Source organism: Macaca fascicularis, chromosome 8 (genome assembly GCF_037993035.2).
Source record: "Macaca fascicularis isolate 582-1 chromosome 8, T2T-MFA8v1.1".
NCBI classification, from domain to species: Eukaryota; Metazoa; Chordata; class Mammalia; order Primates; family Cercopithecidae; genus Macaca; species Macaca fascicularis.
In genome coordinates this window covers 121,929,372-121,955,709 of record NC_088382.1, presented here as the reverse complement: position 1 = coordinate 121,955,709, position 26,338 = coordinate 121,929,372, and the positions used below count along the sequence as shown (strand labels likewise).

Genomic DNA, 26,338 nt, shown 5'->3' with positions numbered 1-26,338 from the left:
GGACACTTAGGTTGACTCCATATCTTGTCCATTGTGAATAATGCTGCAAAAACACAAGACTGAAGATATCTCTTCAAGATTCTGACTTCAATTCTTTTGCACATATACCCAGTGGTAGGATTGTAGGAGCATATGGTAGTTCTATTTCTAATTTTTTTGAGAAACCTCCATATTGTTTCCTATAATGTCTGTACTAATATATATTCCCACCAACAGTGTGCAAGGGCATTTTATAATTACATATCGAGATGTATAGATTGAGATAGATAGACAAACTTATACTATTTTTCAGTCACTATGTTATGTATGGATATACTCTGAATTAGGTATGTGTCATAATGATAAATTCAACCTAAATTTTATGTACATTGTTTTTGTAACTCTTTTCTTATTGCTGTAATCAAGTAGTACAGTTATTATATTCTAGTAATCTATTGGATTCAGCCCATTTTCTTTATAAGTAAATCAGATTTTATTTTTAAAAAGTAGTACAAATTTTAAAATATTAGGTTTAAATACAAATCACTATAATACCTTCCTAATTTTAATGTAATAATTCCCAATATTTTAGATATATTACATCATATATCATATTTAATAAATTCTTACCCTTACATCACTAGTATACTCTCTTACAGCTTTTGCAGATCCTATGAGTTTATAAATGCAATAAAAGAAGTGCTTGATTGAGGGTACACATGTTCATTAAATCACAGAGACTAGGATGAATAGATACTCATTGAAGCACAAACCAGGTGGTTTTAGAGTAATTAGGAAATTCTGTACTATGTCAGTTATTGAGGACTGAACTTAGGTATCTCACTACCCAGTAAGCATCTGCAACCTCAGAGTATAAAAACATATTTAAATGTTTTACGTAAGTTAACAGATAACTCAGTTTTGACAAATATTTACTGAGTGTATATTATACTCTAGATACTGCTAAGTGCTGGAGATAAAATGTATGGCAATGCAGACTGCATTTTTCTTTAAATAAGTTACAGTCATAATGAGGAGACAGTAAAATGTATTATTTTTATACAGTATAACTAAGGAGCACAGGTTTGTACTTAGAATGGACATCAGTCTAGTACAGGAAATGCAGTAAAGTCTTGACAGAGGGAGTGATGCTTGAACATTAGCTTTAAAGATAAGTAAACAGGCCAGGCACGGTGCCTCACGCCTGTAATCCCAGCACTTTGGGAGGCTGATGCGGGCAGATCACAGGAGATTGAGACCATCCTGGCTAACACGGTGAAACCTCATCTCTACTAAAAATATGAAAAGTTAGCCAGGCATGGTGGCAAGCGCCTGTAGTTGCAGCTACTCGGGAGGCTGAGGCAGGAGAATTGCTTGAACCCGGGAGGCAGAGGTTGCAGTGAGCCAAGATCTTGCCACTGCACTCCAGCCTGCATGATAGAGCAAGACTCTGTCTCAAAAAAGAAAAAAAAATTAGCCACACATGGTGGAGCCCACCTATATGTCCCACCTAATCAGAAGGCTGAGGCAGAATGACTGCTTGAGTCCCAGAGTTTGAGTTTACAGTGAGCTATGATCATGCCACTGAGCAGCCTGGGCAACCCTGTCTCTAAAAAATAAATAAATGATTAAATGAAATGAAAAAAACAGAAAGATAAGTAAAAGTCAGTCCAGCAAAGAATGTCAGTCTGCTGCAGGGAGTGTGAAAGGAATTCTAGGTAAACAAGGTGACAAGTAGAAAAATGCAGGTGAGAAAACTAAAAAAAAATTAAGCATGTCTGAATACTGTGTGACTGACTTGAGGTTTTGGGAGAGCAGGGGGTTATTGAGAGAAGGTTGCTGGAGGACTTTCTATTTAGAAATCCTTTTTAGGATCATTTTGGCTAAAATGTGGAAACTCTAAGTTCAAAGTTATAGTGAACTTCTATGTCCATTGATAGAATACTGATGTAAATGAACAACAGATTGAACCAGCATGGCTCTTCCGCATGTCTTTCACTAGTCAATGTAGCTTATATAGCTAAATGAATTATTTTAAAACAAATTATTAAAAATAGTTTCAATAGTCTCATTATAACATTATCTTCAATTTCTGGCTAATTTTTGTTTTTGAAAATCAACTTTATTAAAACTTGAATATATATCTCTATAAATGAAAACATAAGACTTTCATATTTGATTACGTTTTAATAAGCACACCGTTTTCTTTGAGTTTTGATTAAATCAAATATTAGGTCCAATGTATTTAAACGGTATATGAATTTTTTTAAATAAAAAATACATTTCAAGTGGTAAAGAAACATTTGTTCAAGAATGTATGAAACAATTTTTAGAAAGATGCTGTGTAATAAAAGTGCTCAGTTAAAAATAAAAACAAAAAGTGCACATCTTGGGTCTTCACATATTAAGGTAGCATGCTCAAAGTTCTAAGAAGTTAATCTAATTTTATAGAAAGTTGTTTAATATTTTAAACCCTGTTTTAAGTATTTCCAAAACTTATTTGTCCAAGGGACTCTTTAAAAAATCGTTTAGTAACATGATGTGCTTTTACTGGGAGCCCCAGGGTAATTATTAATATCATAAGCCTAAGAGTCTGAATGCCTCGGTTTGCAGTTCAAGCCTACTGGGTCATTGTGTAAACTTTACATGTGTTTTACTTCTCTGTGACTCACTTTCCTCATTCTCATGAAATGGTGAGAATTAAATAAGTTAGCATATATAAATCACTTACAGCAGGTAATATATATAATGCACAGCAAATATAAATAACTTAAAACATTCACTGCATATCAGATTTTATTATAAATAATTTGGAGAGTGGTAATAGTAAGAAAAACATCAAATTTACTAAAATTGAGTGTTAAATTAATTAAGCAAACATACTTTAAGATTTTTTTATCCCAGAGACATTTCACTGTCTCATATTTTAGTTATGCTTATAAAGATATTGAGATTACATTGCAATATGACCACATATAACAATGATCACCAGATTTTACTGAAGTTATTATATAAAAGCTTGCATAAAGAGCACCCTTTAAATTATATACAAGTTATATTTCTGAGAAGTTAATTTCTCTCCTATGAGTGAATAACTTCTAATGCAATTGCGAAATCTATGTTAGTATATTACAAATTTGCAATTATTTTCAACCTTAGATTGACCTTTTACATAACACAAATTAGGCCAAAAGTGACCTTTTCCTCTAAAAATTAGTTTATATAATTTAAAGGGTATTAAAGAATAAGAAAGCCACCTTTTTGGATCATTTTCCATACAGTGACATTATAGTGAAATGAAAGATTTTTCCTTTTAACTAATAATGGACATGTGAGAGCAGTATTCTTTTACTTTGAACCTTAGCAAAGTTAGCTGTCCTAGGCAGACAGCAAATCCATGACTCAGATCTTGAGATTATGCCTCTCGACTTAAATGCAAACATATCTAAGTAACTTGATGTGATTGTGTGTGTGTATATTTATGTTTAATTTGGTAAAACAAATAAAGTAGCATTATGTTTGTTTTCTTCTTCAGGTGTACATCTCCAGTTTGTAAATTTTTCTACAGAAACCATACATGATTATTTGGAAGTACGAAGTGGATCCTCAGAAACTAGTACTGTTATTGGCCGGCTTAGTGGTCCTCAAATACCATCTTCCTTATTCAGTACCACCCATGAAACCAGCTTGTATTTTCACAGTGACTATTCACAAAACAAACAAGGGTTTCATATTGTATACCAAGGTAAGAGAAATAATAAAAAGTGAAAGTTTATATAACTCCAAATCAGCTATTAGAAATATTTAACTGAGTTTATTTTCTGTATTCTGCTTTAGAAAGAAAAAAAAAAAAAAAAAACTTAAGCCAAGGTGAGCTTCGATTAGGAAGATTTTTAGAGCAATGCAACTCTCTGGAGAATGGGGGACATAGGGAGAATGATGTCTCTCTGAGACTTTTGAAAATCCTAACCATGAAACAGGATTGAATTAGTCTTAAGTTAATACACAATTGAATTAAGCAAGGCATGGCAAATAAACAAGTCCAGCTGGACAGCAAAGATGTATCTTTGCTTTTATATTAAAAGGAATATATTGAAAATATATTTTGTGTTATTCATATAATGTATTATGTAAAATTTTCTTTTACTTTATAGTGATAGACTAATATGACATTCCTTCATTTTGTTCTATTGTCATGAGAATATAAATACTTTGATAATCATGTTATATTAGACCTATCTCTCAAACAGAACTGCTGCATAACCTTGAGCAAAATTTTTATCTCTTTTGAGTGAAGGGTTTGGGCATAAGTAGAGCTAGGCTCAAATGTTGATTCTTCCTGTTCTATCTAATGTGGCCTCGGCCTTGCTCTCCATTTGCTCACGTGCATAATGGAGTTAATTATACTAACTTTCAGATAAGTTGTATTGAACTTTTTATTATAAAATGTATGTAAGGTATATTCCATGATGTACATCATTTGTAATTACTCAGTACATTTTAGCTATTATTTCATGTCTTATATGTATATATTCTGTTAAAATTAAATACTAAAATTATGATGATATTTTACATAGTAAAGTGTATTTCTAAAAGCTGAAATTTTTAATCGAAATAACCTAAAATTTTATTACATCTCTGCCCTAATTATTGAAGGACTTTATGTAATGCTTTTGTATCTGAGTTCCTTAAGAACAGGGAATTGGGTTGTTCATTGGCGTATCATAAGTACCTAGAACAGTAAGCACAATAAATATTTGCTAAAGTATCTACCAGAAAGGAAATTTGAAAGTAGTTAAGATAGAGATAGGTCTTAAATATCAAATTACATGGATCTGAAATAATTATAATTTGTATTATACTTGTATGCATAATGTAAGAACACTACATTTCACATTATCACTCTTATAAAATAGGAGTCATTTCAATCACCTCCCAGCACATTGAATTTACCATGCTTACAAAGAAAGTAATTATTTTTATAACAATCAGGTAATTGATTGAGTTTCTCTTCTTTGCTGCCAGAAGACTCAGAACCATATTTGTGATACACTTTACCAAGTGTACATGGCCTTATGCCAAGTTCTTTGCCATGCACCTTAAACCTGACTACACCTGCTGTTTTCCTATTCTCATTTTCCCTCTACCTCTCAAAATAATATTCTTATTTGAATGATGTAAAACTAGAATTCAAACTTTATTAATTCTGATTTTTTTCAGTTAATATATTCTTGAAAAATAATTCATTATTGACATAATAAAAGTGTTAAAGATATAAATTTTTTTCACTGTTACTGGCATATTATTAACATGAGCCGTAATGTATTACAATGATGAGGAGATGTTATTTGTGAATCACACTGAGTTTAAAATGGTTTTGTTTTGTGCTACATTTATGTAGCTAACCTAGTGCATTTTAAAGAAATAGTTAACATATATATTCACAGAGTCAATATTATTTTTGGATTGATTTTGTGGTTAAATTTTAAGAACTTTCTGAATTTGGAAAAATTATACTGTACAATTAAGTGTACCCTTCTACTGAAGGAATCAGTTTGAAAATTAATGTTATTACTGACAAGATTATTAAGTTTGGTAAGTCCTGTTTGTCACTGGTACAAGGTTGTGACTGCAAGTTGTCCAGGTTCTTCACTTTTTGAATAAAGAATTGTACAAAACGCCTAGCAAAGCAAAGAAAGAATGAAGCAACAAAAGAACGAAAGCAAGGATTTATTGAAAGCGAAAGTTCACTCCCAGTGTGGGAGCAGGCCGACCAGTGGCTCAAGGGCCCAGATACAGAATCTTTTTGGGTCCAAATACCCCCAGAAGTTTCCCATTGGCCACTTCATGCTCACCTCATGTAAATGAAGTGGTAGCCTGCAATGAGTCTGATCTGAAAGCAGCCATCCAGAAGCTGAAGTGAAGTTACAAAGGTCACACTCCTGTGCAAATATCTGATTGGTTGCAAAAAACAACCTAATGCTTTTTGCAACCAATCAGAGGCTAACGTGAAGTTACAAAGTTATACTTCTATGCAAACGAAGACTCAGTCTGATTGGTTGCAAACAGCCAATTTCTCATCTGCCGGGCTGAAAAGGTGAGGGGTTTGCAGATGGAGTTGCCTCTGGTGCTTTTGCTACTTAGGCGAGTAAAGTTAGGGTTTTCCTTTCAATTTAGTTTGAGGAAGTCCGAGTTGGAAAGCCTTAAGTTCTCTGCCTTCAGCCCTATTCTCCTGCCTCATTGTATTGTATATAATATTAGAATGGGAACTTTCTCCTGAATGCTTAAAATATATTTTCTATACTTATTAAACTAAAAAGCATGGAGTAGAAACTGAAAGAGTATGTTTAATAGAATAATATATTCCAACTCCTAATGATCCATTCCTAATACACATTTGTCTTAAGTTGGAATGATAATGCTTTCTAATATATTTTTGTGTAGAATATTTTTTGTGTTGAATATTAATTAAAATGAAAAGGACACATTAAGAATAAAAGCACTTAACGTTTTAAAGAATTTGTTCATTAATTCTGAAACCTTTAGTCCTAAAAATGTGAGCTATATTTTAATAAACAACAGGATAATCTATTCAACTTCAAATGTAATTTTTTATTTGAAGAATATAAAATTTTAATGGTTAGATAGGGAAGTAGTCTTTGATTTTCAGCAATTTAAATTTTACTAATTAGAATACAATTTTGAATTTCTTAATAAAAAATTACAAATATTGATATTATATGAGTATAGGCCCTGCTCATAGTTCTAACATTTATTTAGTAATGTTTATTTAACACCTACTCTGTGAAAGGCAATAGCCAAGGCTTTGAGATATGATGATAGTACAAACAAGATCTCATACAAAATGTAGAGCAAGAGAAGTATGAACAAATAAACAAGCAATTATACTGCATTGCCAAAATTATCCCATAACTGAAGTACAAAGTTTATTTTATATTAAAATGAAATGTTTTTCCAGTGCTTTATTTTACAAGCTAACTTCTTTTAAATTAACTCAACAGAAGTACATTGTGATCTGCAGAAAAGCAATTAGTAAAACAAACTGTAAAAAGGCTCAGAATTAGGCTTATACATATTCTTACTGCATTCTGTGTACTTATAATCAAGAAGCAATTGCATTCTATGGAAGAGAATCAGAATATATTCGATTAAAATTGTAGCTTTAAGAAGAGTGTACATTTTCATTAAAACATAATTTAATTGGGTTGCACAAGTAGGTGAAGAAAGCATGCATTTTTATGAATCGTGCTAACATTTTAAATATGAAAATTGTAGACATGAGAAGAAATTTTTGTCACAGGTCATTGACGGCATTTATCATAAACCTGAATTGCTATTTATAATCAACTACAAGTAGCATCACATCTATTTGTAAGTTGCGAAATTGCTCTAGTACCCTATCTGTGGCCTCTGAAATTTGGAAAGAAAAAATGTCTTTCTTTTTCCTCTTTCCAGCCTATCAGTTGCAAAGCTGTCCTGATCCACGCCCGTTTCGAAATGGTTTTGTAATTGGTAATGATTTTACTGTGGGTCAAACCATTTCATTTGAATGTTTCCCAGGATACACATTAATTGGAAATTCAGCTCTCACGTGCCTTCATGGTGTCAGTCGTAACTGGAATCATCCACTTCCAAGGTGTGAAGGTATGCTTCTACCTTGAAACTATCTTTTAGGTGATATCATCTGTTTTTAATATTGTTTTGGCACTTTTCACTTGTCTTCCTCTTCCAATAGCATGCTAAATATATAGTCTCTCAGCTGAAGATATTTTTTAAACCCCGAGGCTCTATAATGAATAGCAATTTTGTCATTATTGGCAGGAGTCCTAACCTTTCCTACTGGGAGTGAAAAAAACAGTTGATTCACACTTTAGAGCTTTTCTTATGTGTGTGGGGAAGCGAAGGGGGTGCATGTGGGTTTGTGTGTATTTAAGTCATTCTTATATAAACCACTAACCCAGATACTGCTACTGAGTTCCTTTCCTCTAGAAAAACCTTTGAAATAAAAGGCTTCGAACCTCTTGTAAGGCCTTATGTGTACACATAGTAAGAGGCAAATGAAAGTTAAAGTCTTTGCATTGATATAAAATATTTAAATAATAGAGAAGACAATATAATTGAAAATAGAGAAGACGATGTAATTTACTAATCTAGTGATCATTAATAATTATTTAGCATAACTCATGTGGCAAAATAAAGAAAAGTTGACTGTATTTTGTGCACTGTTGCCAACTTCATTATATATACCTCAACTGAAGTAAAAACAAAGCATAAATGTGTTTCATAATGCTTAAGATACTTGAAATGTTTGCCTTTTTCTCCATAGTCAGTTTATTGTTATTTTTAAATATTATTTTGTTTTGTTATGTTTTCCATAGCTCTTTGTGGTGGGAATATAACTGCAATGAATGGCACCATTTATTCTCCTGGGTATCCCGATGAATATCCAAATTTTCAAGATTGTTTTTGGCTTGTAAGAGTACCCCCTGGGAATGGCATCTACATCAATTTTACTGTCCTTCAAACAGAACCAATATATGATTTCATTACTGTATGGTAAGTCAGGACTATTGCTATTGATTTATTCAACTATGTATACAGTAAAACAAGGTTGGAATAAAAATATATCACAATACTCTGTTATAAATTGTCATCTGATATTTGAATTGAAGTGAGTAACTGCGACTGACAGTACGTGTCTTGTAGAATTTCACACACAAGAGATATAGGTTGTGGCTTATTTGCCCCACGAACTAGGTAAATATTGTGGAATAAAGACTTCATAGGTGAAAACAAGATTTAAAGATATTATTAAATTAATGTGCTAAAACAGGGAGTTAACAGACTAAGTTTACAGTATGGAAGTTCTCTATTTACAAAAGTCAGTGGAATTTAAGAAATTATAATTATTTAATATAACTAGTGGATTCCTGTCATAAAAATTAATTGTATTACAGTCTTGCCAATTGAAACATCTTTATTTAAAAATATATTAAGGCTGGGTGCAGTGGTTCACATCTGCAATCCCAGCACTCTGGGAGGCCACAGCGGGAGCATCTCTTCATCCCAAGAGTTCAATACCAGCCTGGGCAACGTAGTGAGACCCTGTCTCTAGAAAAAATAAAAAATTAGCCAGACATGGTGGCATGCGCCTGTGGTCCCAGCTATTCAGGAGGCTGAGGTGAGAGGATCCCTTGAGCCTGGGAGTTCAAGAGTGCAGTGAGCTGTGATCATCCTACTGCACTCCAGCGTGGGCAATGGAGTGAGAACCTGTCTCTAAACAAATAAATAAATAAATACAAATATATTAAAGAAAGTGTCTGAATTAATAATTAACAACTGATAATTTGTTCATCTGAGTTCTAAGAGTTGTAACTTTAACAGTCTGTGATTCTCAAGACTGTTGCTGAAGAAAATAAAAGGGGGAAAACCTCAAGCACTTAAAAGCACTAGAGTTTTGCTAAAAAAACAAAGACAATGTATTAATTATAACTAATATGAGTGCATTCCATTTAGGTCAAAAATGTAATCTGTTTTTATACTTTACATTTAAAAATATGTGGTCACCTACATAGATATAAAATATATTATTTGCACTCATTGGTTAGCTTCCTGCATCTTTATTATTGATATGTTAGAATATAAATATATGCAATATCTTTATTGAACTTCGTTCAAAACTACTTCCAAAATCAATCTCGATCTCTCCTCCTTTCCCAATCCTTGTCTCATAGGGATGGACCAGACCAAAACTCACCTCAGATCGGTCAGTTCAGTGGCAATACCGCTTTGGAATCAGTCTACAGTACTTCAAATCAGATTCTAATCAAATTCCACAGTGATTTCACAACAAGTGGCTTTTTTGTGCTCAGTTATCACGGTTGGTATTATCTGAGAGTTCCTATTTCATTTGATACTGTTTAATTTGTTCTGGAAAAAATTGAATGTAATACATATTTAACCAATGATTGAAAAGGTATTAAATTTGGAAATTTTATAATCACAGTAACTTTAGCATTTCAAACACATTTCCTTGCAAAAGATGACCTCTTCTAAGTATTCAGGGACATTAAAATGTGAGCAAATGGATATAGGAGATAAATCAGTCAGTAATTACCCAGTGGAAAATAATCATTTTTGCATGAAAACCAATAAAAGAGAACCAGCTGTTCATACTTTATTGCATGTAATTTTGAGACATCAATAGATTTTTTTTCCTATACAAAATGTTTAATCTATTCAACCTGCTGTGAATCTTTCTAAAATTAGGATTCAGTATCTTTATGCTTTGGATCACATTACTCATTCATTTATACTCTTGTTTCAAAACTGTGTCTATTCTAGAATCTTACAGTTTTAAGTGACTATTCCAGATCATTAAGTTCATAGCTTTTACTGCTGTGGAATAATTTATATATAGTCTCAATTTTATTTCATTGTATAGGGTCCTTTGTTCTGGGCTCGGTATTCATAAGCTTAACTTTTTGAAAGGACATTGAGAAGGTTTCACAGAGGTGTTTCTCTTCTTTATTTTTTTTTAAATCCTTAATCAATTGTGTTCCATTATCAATAAGAAAATGGTTATTTATCTATAATGATACATCCTTTTATCTGCTATGACCATAGTCTCATTAAAACACATTCTGCCTCATATAACTTAGTCAGACTAATTCCATGGGCATTTCACAAGACCAATAATCTACTAAATTAAGTTTGCAAAAATTATATGAAAATGTGAGGATGGACAGGTGCTTTACCCATTACATAATGTATGACTTAGCGTTTCACCTTTTTAATATAAAGTAGCTAAATATTTGATACTTAAAGCTGATATTCCGTGAAAAATATTGTAAATCAACTGTGATTGTGTTCAAAGACATTTAAAGCACATTGTATCCAGTCAGAAGTTGATCATAAAATGTTTGAGTTGCTTAATTTGAGCACTTATCAGTCAATTAGATGGTATCTAATTAGTTTCTCTGTAGTGATCCATTGTCATCCAGACTGATATGCAATCCAGCATAACCAATTGCAAAGTCAGGGGTTCAGTCTATGGCCATACCACCCTGAATGTGCTGATCTCATCTGGAAAGTTGGGTATTCAGTCAGACAACTTTTATTTGGGGTGTTTTTTTAAAAATATATATATATTTTTTGCCTTTCCTACTGAGTTGATCATTAATGCTGGCAGTTTGTAGATATAGCCTAAAGCTGAAACAATAGAATTATTACTTTGATAATCACAACTCAGGAACTAATACATTATCATTAAGATAAAAAAATGAATTAGTTGCCAAACTATATTATGTACATTTTATCTCCACAAGGATTTCTACTTAATTTTTTAAAATCTTTTTATGTACTGCTTGCAATCATAAAGAAAGGACTATTCACTGAAGAACTATAAATATCTTCAAGATAACCCTACAGGAAGTATAAAATTTTTATAAAATTTAGGAGACATTTCAAGGGGAAAATATTATCAAAGGAAAGGATGTCAGTGTTGTATGTTTGTGTGTGTGTGTGTGTGTGTAGGAGACAGAATGTGCACATTCATATAAAAATATGTGGATAATAGATATCTACACATAAACACAAAATCTTAATGTGGATTTAAACATACACATATATGAATATATAAACATATATCCTCATTTCAAAATGTCACTTGACTTTTGCAAGTGGGTTTTGAGACATGTGTGATAGAAATGGAATTGCTTAAGAAAAAAGCAGGTCAAGGTCAGGTGCAGTGGCTCATGCCTATAATCCCAGCACTTTGGGAGACCAAGGCAGGAGGATTACCTGAGGTCAGGAGTTCGAGACCAGCCTGTTCCACATGGTGAAATCCCATCTCTACTAAAAATACAAAATTAGCCAGGCATGGTGGCTCATCCCTGTAATCCCAGCTACTCAGGTGGCTGAGGCAGGAGAATCTCTTGAACCCGGGAGGCAGAGGTTGCAGTGAGCCAAGATGGTGCCATTGCACTCCAGCCTGGAAAACAAGAGTGAAACTCTATCTCTAAACAAACAAACAAACAAACAAACAAACAACAGATCAAATATTCATTTAGCCCTTTATTTTCTATTTGACCTTGGACAAGTTACACTTTGATCTCTACTTTCCTCAGCTATAAAACAATATTATAGAATTGCTGAGAGGATTAAATGTCATATTATATATGTATAATTTACTCCAATTACTGGCATGTATTAGGTTGAACCAATTTTCGTCAAAAAGTCCTATGGGCAATTTTATATAGCTCAACTGTAGAAATATTGTAATTGTTAATATTGTCAGCTTTACATTGAGGAGACATTTTGAGAACTGGAGATAATTGATAATATACAGTTAGCATAATGCCTGGCAGAGCAGATGTTCGGTAAATATCTGTTTCCATACCATATCTTATCTCACATTTTAGATTTTTCAAATAGGACATTCATTCATTAGATTTTTTAATAAGGTGCAAAAAAAAAAAAAAAATGCCAGAGCCTAATGAAGGCTAATGTTTGAATCAACAGCTATGGAGATTCCACTCAAATTTTAAAATAAACTTGAAGTTTGGGAGCATAGCCAGAGTTCATGTTAAAAATTGACTGATACTTTCAATTTGTCTAGCCCTAATAGGATAACTTTTCTAAAGCACTGCTTTCATCCTTACCTGCCTTTTCAAGAATGCATGAGGCCTACAGTAAATCTAATTTAAAGCTACCCTATAATCCAGTTCACTGATTTTTACTCTCCATTCCCTACACAACTTCAGTCAGGTTGGTTTCCTCACTGCCTCCTGAACTTCTATTCTTAAATCACATCTTTGTCTCCATCATAACTACTCTTGGTTTCTTAACTCATCTTCAGTTATTTAAGTCTTTTTATGTTAAGTCCCATATCCTCCACTTCTTAATAATTTGAACTCATGGTGATCACTGCCATCACCTCTGTGATTACACTTACTCTTCTTACCAAACTTTTGAAAACCCAATTACAATATGGTGTATTATTTTATAAGCCTTATGAGTTTATTAAATGAGTGTTTTTTGAGGATACAAATTTCTTGTTCTTATCCTTTTTATATTTTTTTTATTGACTGTATTTTACTGTTACAGTGGGAAGTGTGTGTTCAGTCTCTTTAAAAAGTTGTTGGTATTTATTTGAGCTGTGTTAGTAACAACTTTTAAAAATATCATTTTAGAATTACTAAATGTGTAATTCTAAATCACATCCTCCTTAACAAAAACAAGAAGATATGCCTGTTAATACTAATTTGAGCTATAGGCTCAATGTCAAAATGAAGTCTCATAATAGTAAAAAATTGGTCAAATTATTTGGAATTTTTGATAAATAAACTGAGTATATAATTCATTATAAGCTTAACACTTATTTTAAGCTGGTTGAGTATACCTAATCTTTGAATGATTTACTCACCCACCCAGTTTTCTTTATATCCTCTTAGACTTCATAGTTACTTCTGATATCCCTTGCTTAATAATTCAGAAGTGATTTTCTCAAGAATTGTATATTTATTTTATAAAGTTGACAGTTCAATATTTTTGTGTATTTTCTTAAGGTCACGTTGATTATTTAAGTTTTATTTATTAATATATTTTTAATATACTTGAAAAGAGAAGAAAAAAATGTGTGTTTTTCTCTCTAACCTAACTTCCTTTATGAGATCCAGGCAGCCATCTGTCTTTTATAAAACATCACCTTCATAAAGTCTTTTATGATCAAAAATAACATTCATAAAAAAGCTTTGCAAAATGAAAGCTCTCTGCAATGAAAAAATAGGACAGGCGTAAATGCTGAGGCACTTTACCTCAGATATCATATATTTTTCTCATTTGAGGAAATGTTTTTGTCTCTCTTTGTGTTGCTATAACTATGGTTTCCTAAAGTAAGAACCACATTTTTTTTCATATCTGCTGTAGAGTCAAGATGAGGTTGGTTTATAATTAATAATAATATTCAGTCCTAATTAATGACCCCCTAAAAGATAAATTACCCAAAATAAATTTAACTGAGTGTTCTTTTTGCAGTGACTTTGTATAACCATCACTATATTAGTGGTAACAACCATTTATTGAAAATTTAATATGCTGAGCACTGTGCTAGGTGCTTTCCATGTATTATTGCTAATTTTCATAATAACCCTATGAGGTAAGTATTATTATCTTCATTTTAATAATGAACAAACTGAGTGAAAAACCACACAACCTACATAAAACCAGAGAACCAAGAAGAAGAAAGGCTATTTGAAATTCAAAATAGGTCTGCCTGACTTCAAAGAATGATCCGTTTTTGAAAAATCAAAACAACAATAACAACAGCTAAAATCCATTGTATTCTTATTAAGTGCCAGGCAATGTTCTAAGCTGGTATTATCTTATGAATAGATTATATTTAATGGTATATAAACCCAATTGTTCTTTAAACATTTAGTCAAAGTGATTTTCAGTTTTAGCAATATGATGGGTCATCTCATTTTCTCAATATGCCTCCTAATTATAACTTGGAGCTTTAAGCTTCTTATTGCTTCATTTCCCAAAGATCTACAAAGTAGTAATAGTACATTGATAAATTTATCACAGCTCAGTGTATTCTTTATAGTTTCTAAAATGTGCTGTGGTCACTGGGCCAAGAGAAAGTAAAAGTTTTGTTGAGATCTGACTTGTGTCACTCAAAATAATCGGCAACTAGAGTATAGCCACAATATGTATTTGCTAATTTAATACAGAAGTTATGTTATGGTGTTTAAGCCAATTATCCAGGATACTCGATTTTTCTAATATCAATGTATTAGGGAAATTCACTTTCTATGTGGAAGATTTTCTTAGCATAATGTGATTTAATAATTATGTTATTCATTATTTTCTGTTATTAGCACATTTTCTATTGAAGAATGAGTTGATTACATAATGACTCATTATTTTTAAGAAATGTATTTAAAAGGCCTGTAATGTGTTTCAGGTCATCTTTTATGGTTATGCTACTTTTACAATAAATGCTGTATTTGGAAACAAGTATATTTAACTTCACAAAGTCTCATCCTAAAAGAGACTGCTGCAGATGTAAGGACATGCTTTATATAAAGCATAAATCACGATTGCCTTTAACTGTGTGACCCCTTTGCCTCACATAACCTGAAGACCTGACCTCCTTTTGTATTGTAATAACTAGAGCACAGAACCCATAAAGGGTTTTATTATTTGATATCCAGAGAGTATGGGGGATATGGACATCAGGTAATAATGTGTGTGTGTGTGTGTGTGTGTGTGTGTGTGCATGTGTGTATAAAATGAAGCGATAGAGCTAAAAACCAAACTGCTAAAACTGTTAGGAGGAAAGGAAAATACCACTTACTATTAGTTAAATGATTTAAATGACTACTTAATTATAACTCAAAAGACTAAAAGTTATGTCAAAATTACCATCTTTTGACACTTCACTGTATGTATATGCCCAGTTGATAAAGTATGGTATTTATTTTCTTAAATATCTTACTTTCTGTTGCCTCCAGCCATAGATTTTCAGGAACACAATTTCTGTTAAAAAAAAAGTTAGATTTATTAACTTGTGATAATGAGTGAGACAGCATATGATGAGGGACTCTGTGATCTAAGCAAAAGTGTGTCAGTAGAGTCTTGATATAGGAATTCGACTGTATGAGATGGTTTGGGGAGGAGTTCAAGGAAACATAATTTTCTTCTGGATTGGGTGCTGTCAGAAAATTGGAGCAGTTTTATGATTGGATATCTTAACTTTTTTTTCTAGAAGGTGGAGGGAATAGAATATACCTATATAATTAGTGTGGAAATACTATTCACTAAGGTTGGCTGAGGTGGAAGACTCTGTCATTTTGATGATTTGAACAGTGTTCTTGTTTTCTGATTATGACTATGGAAAGGTCTTATTTCTGTCTTATTTCAACGAGGTCAAAGAATTACCTTGCCTGCTGTTAGTTTTTAGGGAAATTGTTTATGTTTAACAGGAGACAATGGCCTATCAATTAGAGCCAGGTCTATATGCCAGGGAACTCAACAATGTAGAGAAGAGGCCTTTGGCACATTGTTTTTCAGATTTCAATAGGCTCAGCACTAAGACAGGATACCTTAAATTAGCTGTCTGCATGTGAAGAAGACAATTCACGCAACAGATACTGAAATGTTCTTAAAATAATCCAGGAGATATCCGAATAGTTTTGTTTCACAATAGTTTCTGTTATTTCTTTTCTAGGAAAATAATAAGAGTGACTTCTTGTTGACTGTATTAGTCCATTCTCACACTGCTATAAAGAACTGCCCAAGACTTGGTAATTTATAAAGGAAAGAAGTTTAATTGATGCACAGTTCCACATGGCTTGGGAGGCCTCAGGAAACTTACAGTCATGGCGGAAGGGGAAGCAGGCACGTTTTAAATGTTGGCAGGGGAGACAGAGAGTGTGTAAAGGAGGAACTGTCAAACGCCATCAGATTTCATGAGAACTCACTCACTCTCATGAGAACAGTATGGGGGAAACCACCACCATGATCCAACCACACCTACTAGGTCCCTCCCTCAACACATGGGGCTTATGGGGATTACAATTTGAGATAAGATTTGGGTGGGGACGTAGAACCAAACCATATCGTTGATTCATTTTCATTCTTCATGATAGAAACTTTCTGTCTCTCATCTCTAAATCCAAATAAGCATTTTCTCTTGATTTCTAATATTCTCCCTTATAGAGTCAGAGAAACAAACTGAATATAAAATATTAGTGGTGTAAAAGGGATATTGTAAAGTAATTTAAACCCTGCTGGAACACACTTCTATGTTCATGTCAACCCACTGGCAGATTTTCTGCAAAATGGAAAACAAATTTATTGTTTTCTTCTCTTCATTAAAATTAAGATAGCATTAATTTCAATACACTTAGCTCTGCTTTCAAGTGAAATAGCTTAAGCTTGTTTCAGATAACTTTAAAAATAACGCTGCCAAAACTGCATAACAGAACATAAAATTGTCAACATTTGTTATCCCCAAAATCTTCCCCAAATCATGAGATTATCATACTTGAACTAATCTGGAAGAGCACTGAAGTACACTGGGGCTTATATAGAGCTTAGAGTTTATAAGGGAAGATGCAACATTATTTCTGTCCTCTGTGAGGAATACTGTGTCCTTACTTGGCAGAAAGGTTATGTGCTTGTCCTTTTTTTGGTTTGGAGAAGGAATGGCAATTTGCCAGTGTTCTGTTGTGTCTTTTTTGAAGAAGTCTTTAATAGCGCATTGAATAGAAGTAGATACATGCAGCATTCTTTTCTGGAATTGGGTTGGATGTTTCATTGCAAAGAAAATAGAAAATTAAAAATAACGAAAAAATGTTGCCAGAATCAAATCTTAAACCAGCTTCGAAAAACGTATTTGTTGGATGAGGAAGCAGATATCTATGCACGTTGGAACAAAAACAGAGAACTATTTAAATAATAATCATCCTCAGAAGATAGACATGTGGAATATGATGCCCTCATGTAGTTGTTAGATAGTAAATGGTGTTTAAAAGTTGGTGGGGCATGTCAGATAAAATGATTCTTCTTTTTTATTTTTTTTATTTTTAAATTTAATTTTATTATTACTTTTTTTTTTTTTGAGACGGAGTCTCGTTCTGTCGGCCAGGCTGGAGTACAGTGGCGCAATCTCGGCTCACTGCAAGCTCCGCCTCCTGGGTTCACGCCGTTCGTTCTCCTGCCTCAGCCTCCCGAGTAGCTGGGACTACAGGCGCCCGCCACCGCACCCGGCTAGTTTTTTGTATTTTTAGTAGAGACAGGGTTTCACCGTGTTAGCCAGGATGGTCTCGATCTCCTGACATCATGATACGCCCGTCTCGGCCTCCCAAAGTGCTGGGATTACAGGCGTGAGCCACCGCGCCCGGCAAAATGATTCTTCTAAAGAGAACACATACTTAGTTCCAATATGTGTTTTTAAAGTGTGAATACCTATTTTGTGCAGCTTTTCTGTTAATGGTCATGGCTGCAAACTGTTTCTAAATGAAACAATCCATGAAAAACATGGACTAAAATATATGCACATGTGATTTAAAATTTAGATGACATAATTTATATGACTTAATCATTTCAGTTCCACCAGTAACTGAATGTGTGACCTTGTCCACCTCATTTCACTTATTTAGGTCATCTTCCTACCACCCCTTAAGGAGTCTAGGAGAAATGATTTCTAAGATTATTTCCGGTTTGTCTAGGATTCTAACCTATACAATATTGGATCTATTTGTACCAGACCTATTTACCTTCTTCCTGAGTAACCAAAGCATATATTTTATAGAGAATTAGGTATTGTGTTAATTTGATTTATTAATTAGTATTTCTTAAGTGATTTCCAGAGCACTGTGCCAAGAGTTTTGAAACCACAGACACATATATTATATAGGATGATGAAATGTGGTGCTAAACTCATGAATTTTATACTGCGACATAATGTACATCAATGTAAAACAAGGATATCTTATTTATTTTATTTTATTTTATTTTTGAGACAGAGTCTCGCTCTGTCGCCCAGGCTGGAGTGCAGTGGCACAATCTCAACTGACTGCAACCTCTGCCTCTCGGGTTCAAGTGATTCCTCTGCCTCAGCTTCGCAAGTAGTTGAGATTACAGGTGTGCAACACCACACCTGGCTAATTTTTGTGTTTTTGGTAGAGACAGCTTTTCACCTGTCCCTGCAGGTGGCTGTGCTGGTTTCAAACTCCTGACCTCAAGTGATCTGCTCTCCTCAGCATCCCACAGTGCTGGGATTACAGGCGTGAGCTACTGTGCCTGGCCAATAATATCCAATTTAAATCAGAATAGAAACAAACAAGTGGTTAGATACGTTCTGTGAAGTCACATGGGTGCTTCGAATGACCCATTCTGAGGAAGGTCACGTCAGATTGAAGTTATATGTGTATCGGGTACAAACATCATCACAGCAGAAATGCTGATGCCAATATTTGTCAAACAGGGGATGTACCCTCCCTCTTAACTGGTAATACACTCAGGCCTTATTCAAAGCACTTTATAATATTTTAACTCAATCTTGGCTTTATGTCTATTTTACAGATGAGATAACTGAAGCAGATTCTTAGCAGTTTGCCTACGGTGATGGAAGTAGCAAACAGCAGACCGAGATTTGAACCATTGGTCTGGTTCTAGAGTAAATATTTGATCAGCCTGCTTTGTGCACAAGTGTAGTTATCAATACAAACTGGATTATGTATATTTTTTATGATGTTGATTGGTTTGATAGAAACACATTCAGAAAGAGAAGCAGAGCTGCACGTTTAATTCCCCTTTGTTGCCTTCAATTACAAAACGTCTGATGCATCACATCTCACAGTCATTACACCCTTTTCTTTGACCAAGAAAGATGAGATGTCTCAATTTTATTCATAATTCTGTAAATAATTGCCAAATCAAAATGTCCTTTAGAAATAAGAAGTGAAAGTTAAGAAAAGCAGGAATTATTAATATTTATGTTATTTATTTATGAATATCAAATATCTTGAAGAAATAGAATCCCAATTTGATATCATAGTGGTTTATTCTTATTAAAAGATAAGCTTAAAATGCTTAAAATGTGCCAGACAGTATTCCAAGTGCTTTGCATGTGTAAACCCATTTGATTATCATAACTGCCCTTTGGGATGGCATAAAATTATTACTATTTTATAAATGAGGAAAGCAAGGTGGAAAGATAAATAACTTGCCCAAGTGTTCCCAATTTTTAAGTGTTCAAAACAGGATTTGAACTCAAAGAGCCAAAGAGTCTAGACTATGTCCATACTCAAGACCATAAGAATGTGTTATATATTATACATATATACTCATTCATATATATACTTATACATTATATATATATGTATGTATACACACTAATTCAGCATTCATTCTTTCATTTATCTAGCATTTAGTCATTCAGCACATATTTACTGAATGCTGCCATGTGCCAAACACTGGATTATGCTCTAAAGAGTTAGTAGTTAATAAGAAAAGCAAAAGTGCCTGCTTTCATGGAGCTTACATTCTGGTATAAGAAAATAGTAAACAAATACATAAACAAATATAAGAAAATAGAGAGTAAACAAATACATAATTCTTACAGATTGTGAAAATTACCAGACTGTGAAACAAAGTTAACTGCAAAGGATCAACTTTATGTAGCATTATCAGTGAAGACATCTCTTGTTTTAGTCATGTTCAAAGTTATAAAAGAGCTAGGAAGACAGATTTCAAGAAAATGAGAGACAAAAGAAAATCATATAGAACATAAAGTTTTCGCTATATCATCAAATACTAAACTCTCAAGCATTTGAGAACTCTGTTGATGGAGTAATGAAAAAGACTACAGTAAGAGGTTGTAGACAGGTTTGATTTTTTGAAATTTAGTATTAAAAATGAAGAGATGTGGTTTAACATTTTTTAAGAAGTGAGGATGATAGGCCACATGCCTATCAGTGGTACTTGAATTTTAAGTAGAGGAGATAAACTATTTTTGTTTATTTGTAGCTAAAAATATAAGCTGGTTAATAGGTGGGGGTGAAGTTAATTAGACAAAGTTAGAAATCCTTGGAGGTCATAATCAAGACTTTTAATTTAATGCATAAGTCATTTGGGGACACTATGAAGTTTTGTAGACTCTATCAGCAATTGTTTATTTAACACCCACTGCAACATAGATTCTAGTAGTCTCTTGCTATCCACTCTTGTCCTCTTCCAATTGTGTGTGTGCTTTTTAAAAATTTCTGACTACAGCCACAGTGATCTTTTAAAGGATAAATCTGACCACATTCCTCTCCAACTTAAATCTCTTTAAAGGCCTCCCATTGGTCTCAGCTTAAAATAAATGAAATCCCGAGTATAACTTGTACAGTCCTGTCTGATTTAGCCCCTGATTTTTGCTCTTTTCGCTCCCTCCTCTCTCTCACCAGGGCTATCATTCCTCTCCAGAAAACACACACACACACACACACACACACAGCCCTTGCTTCAACTAGTTAAATTCTACTAATTAATTAATATCTTTCTCATCAACTATTAGCATGTATAGAGCAGGCTTCTGTCTGCTTTGCTTACCTTTGCATTCCCAGCACCTATTATGGTTTCTGACATCTGGCACATCATAGGAGCTCAATAATAACTTATTTAATAAACAACTTAATTAAATGTGTTAGGTATTGTCGGAAATGCAAATACAATACAAAATACTTAAGCTATACATGGAACATGAACCAATACATAAAACAATTCAACACAATAAAACACTAAATGCTAAATATTGTTGTGCCAATTTCTAGGCTGGCAAGATTGCCAAAAATGAAGGTGTGGGATAGGAAATGAACATGGCAAATACAAAGGACCCAGGAAAGTTCAGCCGGATATAGCAGACATCTCATGTGAGGGATTGGTGAGAATTAGGGTAACGATCTTGCTTTATCTAAGATGATAAATCAATCTGTAGGCCATTAAAAAAAAACGCTGCAAATTGATAACAGGGAAATAGCAGTGACAAAATGATATTCCAAATGAAGTTTATTTATCTATAAATCTGGGAGACAATGTGTCTTAATTTTATAGTGGAACTTGGTTCAAATTCTGGCTGTGTGAATTGGGCAAACAATTCAGCCATTATGAAATTTAGTATCTCTTTTGGTAACATGAGTAATTTACACATATTTTGATGTGGCATTTTATTGATTAATGAAAGAGGCATGTAAAGGAATTTTCAGAGTCCTTTGTACACAGTGGATTCCAGATAAATACTGCCTTACATCTAGTGAAGTGAATGTAAGAAGGGTAGTATCAGGGAGACACTGAAGGTAAGGAACACACTATAGGCCAATTTAATAACACAGGCGTATTAGTTTACTTGGGCTGCTGAAACAAAGTACCACAAACTGATGGCTTCAAAGCAATCTTTGGCATTCCTTAGCTTATAGATGAATCACCACAGTTTGAGCCTTTATCATCATGTGCCGTCTTCCCTGTGTGAACATCTCCGTGTCTCTTTTCATTTTATAAGGACACTAGTCATATTGAATTAAGGTTATCCCCATAATTCTATACAACTTTAAGTTAACCAATTACGTCTGCAACAATCCTATTTCAAATAACATTTTTAGGTTCCAGGAAAGGCATGAATTTTAGGTGAAACTATTCAACCCAGTACATCAGGAATGAAATGGCAGGAATCTAGACTGAGATGTTGGTAGCAAGATTGGAAAGACGTAGGACAAATCATAAAGTTATGTTAAAGAACATACTACTAGAGATTGATGAAGTTTGAAAACAGAATTTCTGTGAGCTGCTTACGATTGAAACTTTTGTAGTGCTTGGCCTTCAAAAGTTAAAAGAGAAACAGATGAAAAGAGGTTTGTTTGTTTGTTTTTCATTATTCCTTTCTCTTTTACTATTTATTCAAAATTACATAGTTCGACCTTGAAAAGTATTTTAGCCAGATCTTGCCTATATTTCAATGTGTAGCATTCTCTGACACTCAGTTGTTTCTATTTCATCCCCACTGGCAATTTTAAAGTTGGGAGTCATCCTAGGGAAGACTGTTGAGAGGTTGTTTCCCTCCTGAAGAAACCTACACTCTGTCAGTTATCAGCAAATATTAGTTGAATTGTAAGTATAGTGACAAGAACTAATTCCTGGATAGTGAAAAAGGTAGATAAACAAATAGCCTCTGAAAGTCTACATAGGGACCCAATGAACAAGTATGCAAATAAATGGAAAATAACACACTTTGAACAAGTCGTGTTTACATGTGCCACGAAAAGGGTTCTGTGATTAGAAAATAACAGTGAGGGGTGGGAAAGGGAGGCGTGAAGAGATCACAAAAGATTTTTAGCCTGGCAATATAGAATTGGGAATTGAGACACAAAGTCAGAATTTTAGCCAAAGGAATCAAGGGAATCACTTAGGTAACAATGTAGAAAGTTTATTTAAAGGAAAGTTTGTTCAGAATTCAAATTTATAAAGTTGATAAGAATAGAATTGTTCTCCTTGAAATAGAGTTGGGAGGTAAGGAAATTATACCTCAGACCCTCCATGGGCTGACAGTGATCCCTTAACTTTTAGGGATACATTTTATAAAACTGACAGCGATAGGAAAGAACAGAGAATAAGACATTAGCTTACAGCACCCACATGGTCTTGGAAAAGTAACATAATAACTCTGAGCATCATAGTCTTCTTTAGTAAAAAATTACAACCTTTGATCTTTTAAATCCTGCAACTGAGTTATCTAGGTCATTCTCAGCATATTCCACAGATGATAATAGTCATGGATTCCACATAAAAAATGTTTCTTATTTAAAATAATAAAACAATTTGGGATTAGCATGAAGATTAAAATAACTTCACAGGAAAGCACAAGCAAAATAATACAGACATGAGCATCTCTACATTTCTGTAATTTCTGAGTTGATCTCTATTCTATGATAAGACCAGTCAAAATCTTCTCTAAAGCATAGTCTCAGAAAGATTTCTCTGTGTAGGGCTCCCCATGTCTTCTCCCTTTTTTCTTACATTTTTGGCATTTCTTACAATTACCTTTTACCTTTATCACTGTACCCCCTTTAAGTAATAAGTTCAGGAAAACAATTTTCAAAATTCCTAGTTACTATCCACCAAACATTTTATCAAAAATCTGGGTTATACTTTATGCTATGGAGTTCTTTCCCAGCAAGTCTTTCTTCTCTAGCAGTAACTCTTCTGTACAGTGGTGTTTTACTTGCAAATTAACATCCATGCACAACAAGTGCTTTTATAAACAGGCTAAACTACTGGAAGGAAGGTGTTTGAAGGGACAGATAACAATTTGCAGAAGAAAATTAAAACACATTTATTTTTTGTTTCATCTCTCTAGATCTACATTTTGAAAAGTTTTTCTTTTATTTATCCTTAGTAACCTGAACATTTATTAGCCAATTAATCTCTTATAAGTAGCTTTTTGTTGGATGATGATGAATTAATGATTTTATGCTTTGCCCAAGTTTTTGTTCAAGTTTTATCCTCCACCTGAAATGCTCTTCTCCTCAGGATTACTCTTTAGAACTGGAAAAATTTTACTCCTTCTTTCAAGTATATCTCATTCTTTTCCTACTGTAGGAATCTTCCTGACCTGGTCTAGTTGATACTCTTCAATGCTCACATAATACTTTTTTTTTTTTTTTTTTTTTTGCAATAGGAGTAGTGTTGAATGCACTTTGAAATTAGAGGATATACACTTCAATTTTTGTCTATGTCCTATACTATTTGTGTGGTCTTGTATAAGCTACTGTGTCTTTTGAGTCTCATTCTCTTTATCGGCACATTGAGTACATAAAGAACTTCTAAGTTTAAGTAGTAAAAATAGGCATATAAAACAATTTGCCTCAGATGTTATAATAGTATAAAACATGTTTCCTGAATGAATATGAGTATAGTACATTTTTGGAAGACTTTAAGATAAAAAAAGACTTCAATCAAGCAAAGGATTTTGTTGTAGATTTTAGATATCATGTGGGGATAGTAGGCATGAAGCTTGGATTCATAGAGACTTTGTCATGGTGGCCTTTCAATTACAAATTGGATTACAAATGCCAATGTAATCCAATAGGATGACCTGTTCAAATGATATAATAATTAGAAACATGACATTTGACAAACAGACATCTTATAATTATATTAAAGTAGCATGGTGAGACAAGGCTCTGGAGCCAGGCTACCTAGGTTCAAACCTCAGCTCTGTCATGTTATAGCTATGTGATTTGGGAAAACTTTTAACTCTCTTTAACAGTTTTCTTTTTTAAAGAATGGGGGCAATTAAGAAATAGTAACATAAATTAAATAAGAATTTTTTTTTTTTTTTTTTTTTTTTTGCGAGGATTGAGTTAAGTATTTATAATATTGCCTGGAATAAAGTAAACACTGAGTATTTGTTTGCAATTATTGCTGTATGCCATGCACTTTGCTAAGGGTAAGTTCAGGGGATTCAGTGATGTGTATTGGGAAAGATAGGCATTGAGCAAGTAAGCAAACATGAATACATGATTCCAAATTGTGATCATGCAAAGGAGGAAAAAAACAAAGTGTTTTGAACCACGTAACAAGAAGGACTAGAATAAGGGTAAGAAATAAGGAATAAAAAGTAAGCATTGTTACCATGGGAAAATATTTTGTAATGTTGTAGTATATTTTTAAAAATAAAGATGTAATTGAAACTTGATAAATTATGTAATTTATTTTTATTCTTTTTGAACAACCTTTGATAATTTTCTTGTTTTTTTTGCATATGTGAATACATGTAGCTGCTCAAAAAAGGAATAAACACATTGTTTATTTTTATAGCCTATCAACTAAGGGTGTGCCAACCTCCACCACCTGTACCCAATGCTGAAATGTTGACGGAAGATGATGAATTTGAAATAGGTAAAGGCTGTTAAATTATTTTCAAGGAAAACATACAGCTGGCAGAACTATTTGCTTAAAAATAAGCCAAAATAAAGAATAGTAATAGCCTGACTTGAGATCCTCATTCCCTGTGTTGATAGAGATTATTTAGAATTTTTAAGAAGGGAGAGGAGTGAAAAGAGGAAAGGGAATATTAGAGAAGAAAAAGTAATTTTGTTTTTCTGGAATGTACAATTAGAAAACGTATTAAAATTTGAACCCGTTAACTTTACTCTGATGGTTCTTTCCAAACTGTTATTTTGCTGCCTTCTGACACTGTAGTTCTAACCTTTGTTCTTTGAATTCAGACCTATGCCTGACTTGGCAGAATGAATGGTTTGTAGGGCATATTAGAAGTCATATTTCATTTTCATATCTTGGAAAATGCTTAGTCGATTCTACTCAGTTTAATCATAAAGTTGGTTTAAAACTGAGTTGGAAGTTCAACCCAAATAATTAATGCCACACAGTTTGAAAAAAATTATATACGAAGACATCTTAATGTTGCCATAGTAAACTTTTATTATTGATTATTATTATTATATTGATTTTGGTTGAAACACACAAAGAAACTATTAGTGACCGATGTAACTTTAATTCAGATACAAAAGCAATAAATAGAAAGCCTTCTAACTACTTGCTGTATTTTTGTTGCCTATCTCACCTATATCAACTAAATTATTTCATTATGACTATTGCTTATATCCAGTCAGCATGCACCAGTACAGAGGGAATGGCAGTTCACTTTTGCCTTCGGTCCTCATTGATCAATGACTATTATATACTGGTTTTTCAATATTTTGAATATAACTCCTACTTATACCTAATAACATTTTTATACTGATTGAAAATAACTAAAGGATAAAAT

The 26,338-nt window shown here is 33.2% G+C and overlaps 1 protein-coding gene across 6 annotated transcripts in view; it reads left to right on the top strand.

Annotated features, from left to right (window-relative positions):
- CSMD3 (CUB and Sushi multiple domains 3) overlaps positions 1 to 26,338 on the top strand; it is a 1,225,248-nt gene that overhangs the window by 1,102,409 nt on the left and 96,501 nt on the right. For all 6 annotated transcript variants that reach the window (XM_045398613.2, XM_045398612.2, XM_045398610.2 and 3 more), the window contains 5 exons: positions 3,515 to 3,724; positions 7,456 to 7,644; positions 8,379 to 8,556; positions 9,735 to 9,880; positions 25,369 to 25,449. In XM_045398613.2, the coding sequence (XP_045254548.2) occupies positions 3,515 to 3,724; positions 7,456 to 7,644; positions 8,379 to 8,556; positions 9,735 to 9,880; positions 25,369 to 25,449 (804 nt within the window). The remainder of the gene's footprint in view (positions 1 to 3,514; positions 3,725 to 7,455; positions 7,645 to 8,378; positions 8,557 to 9,734; positions 9,881 to 25,368; positions 25,450 to 26,338) is intronic.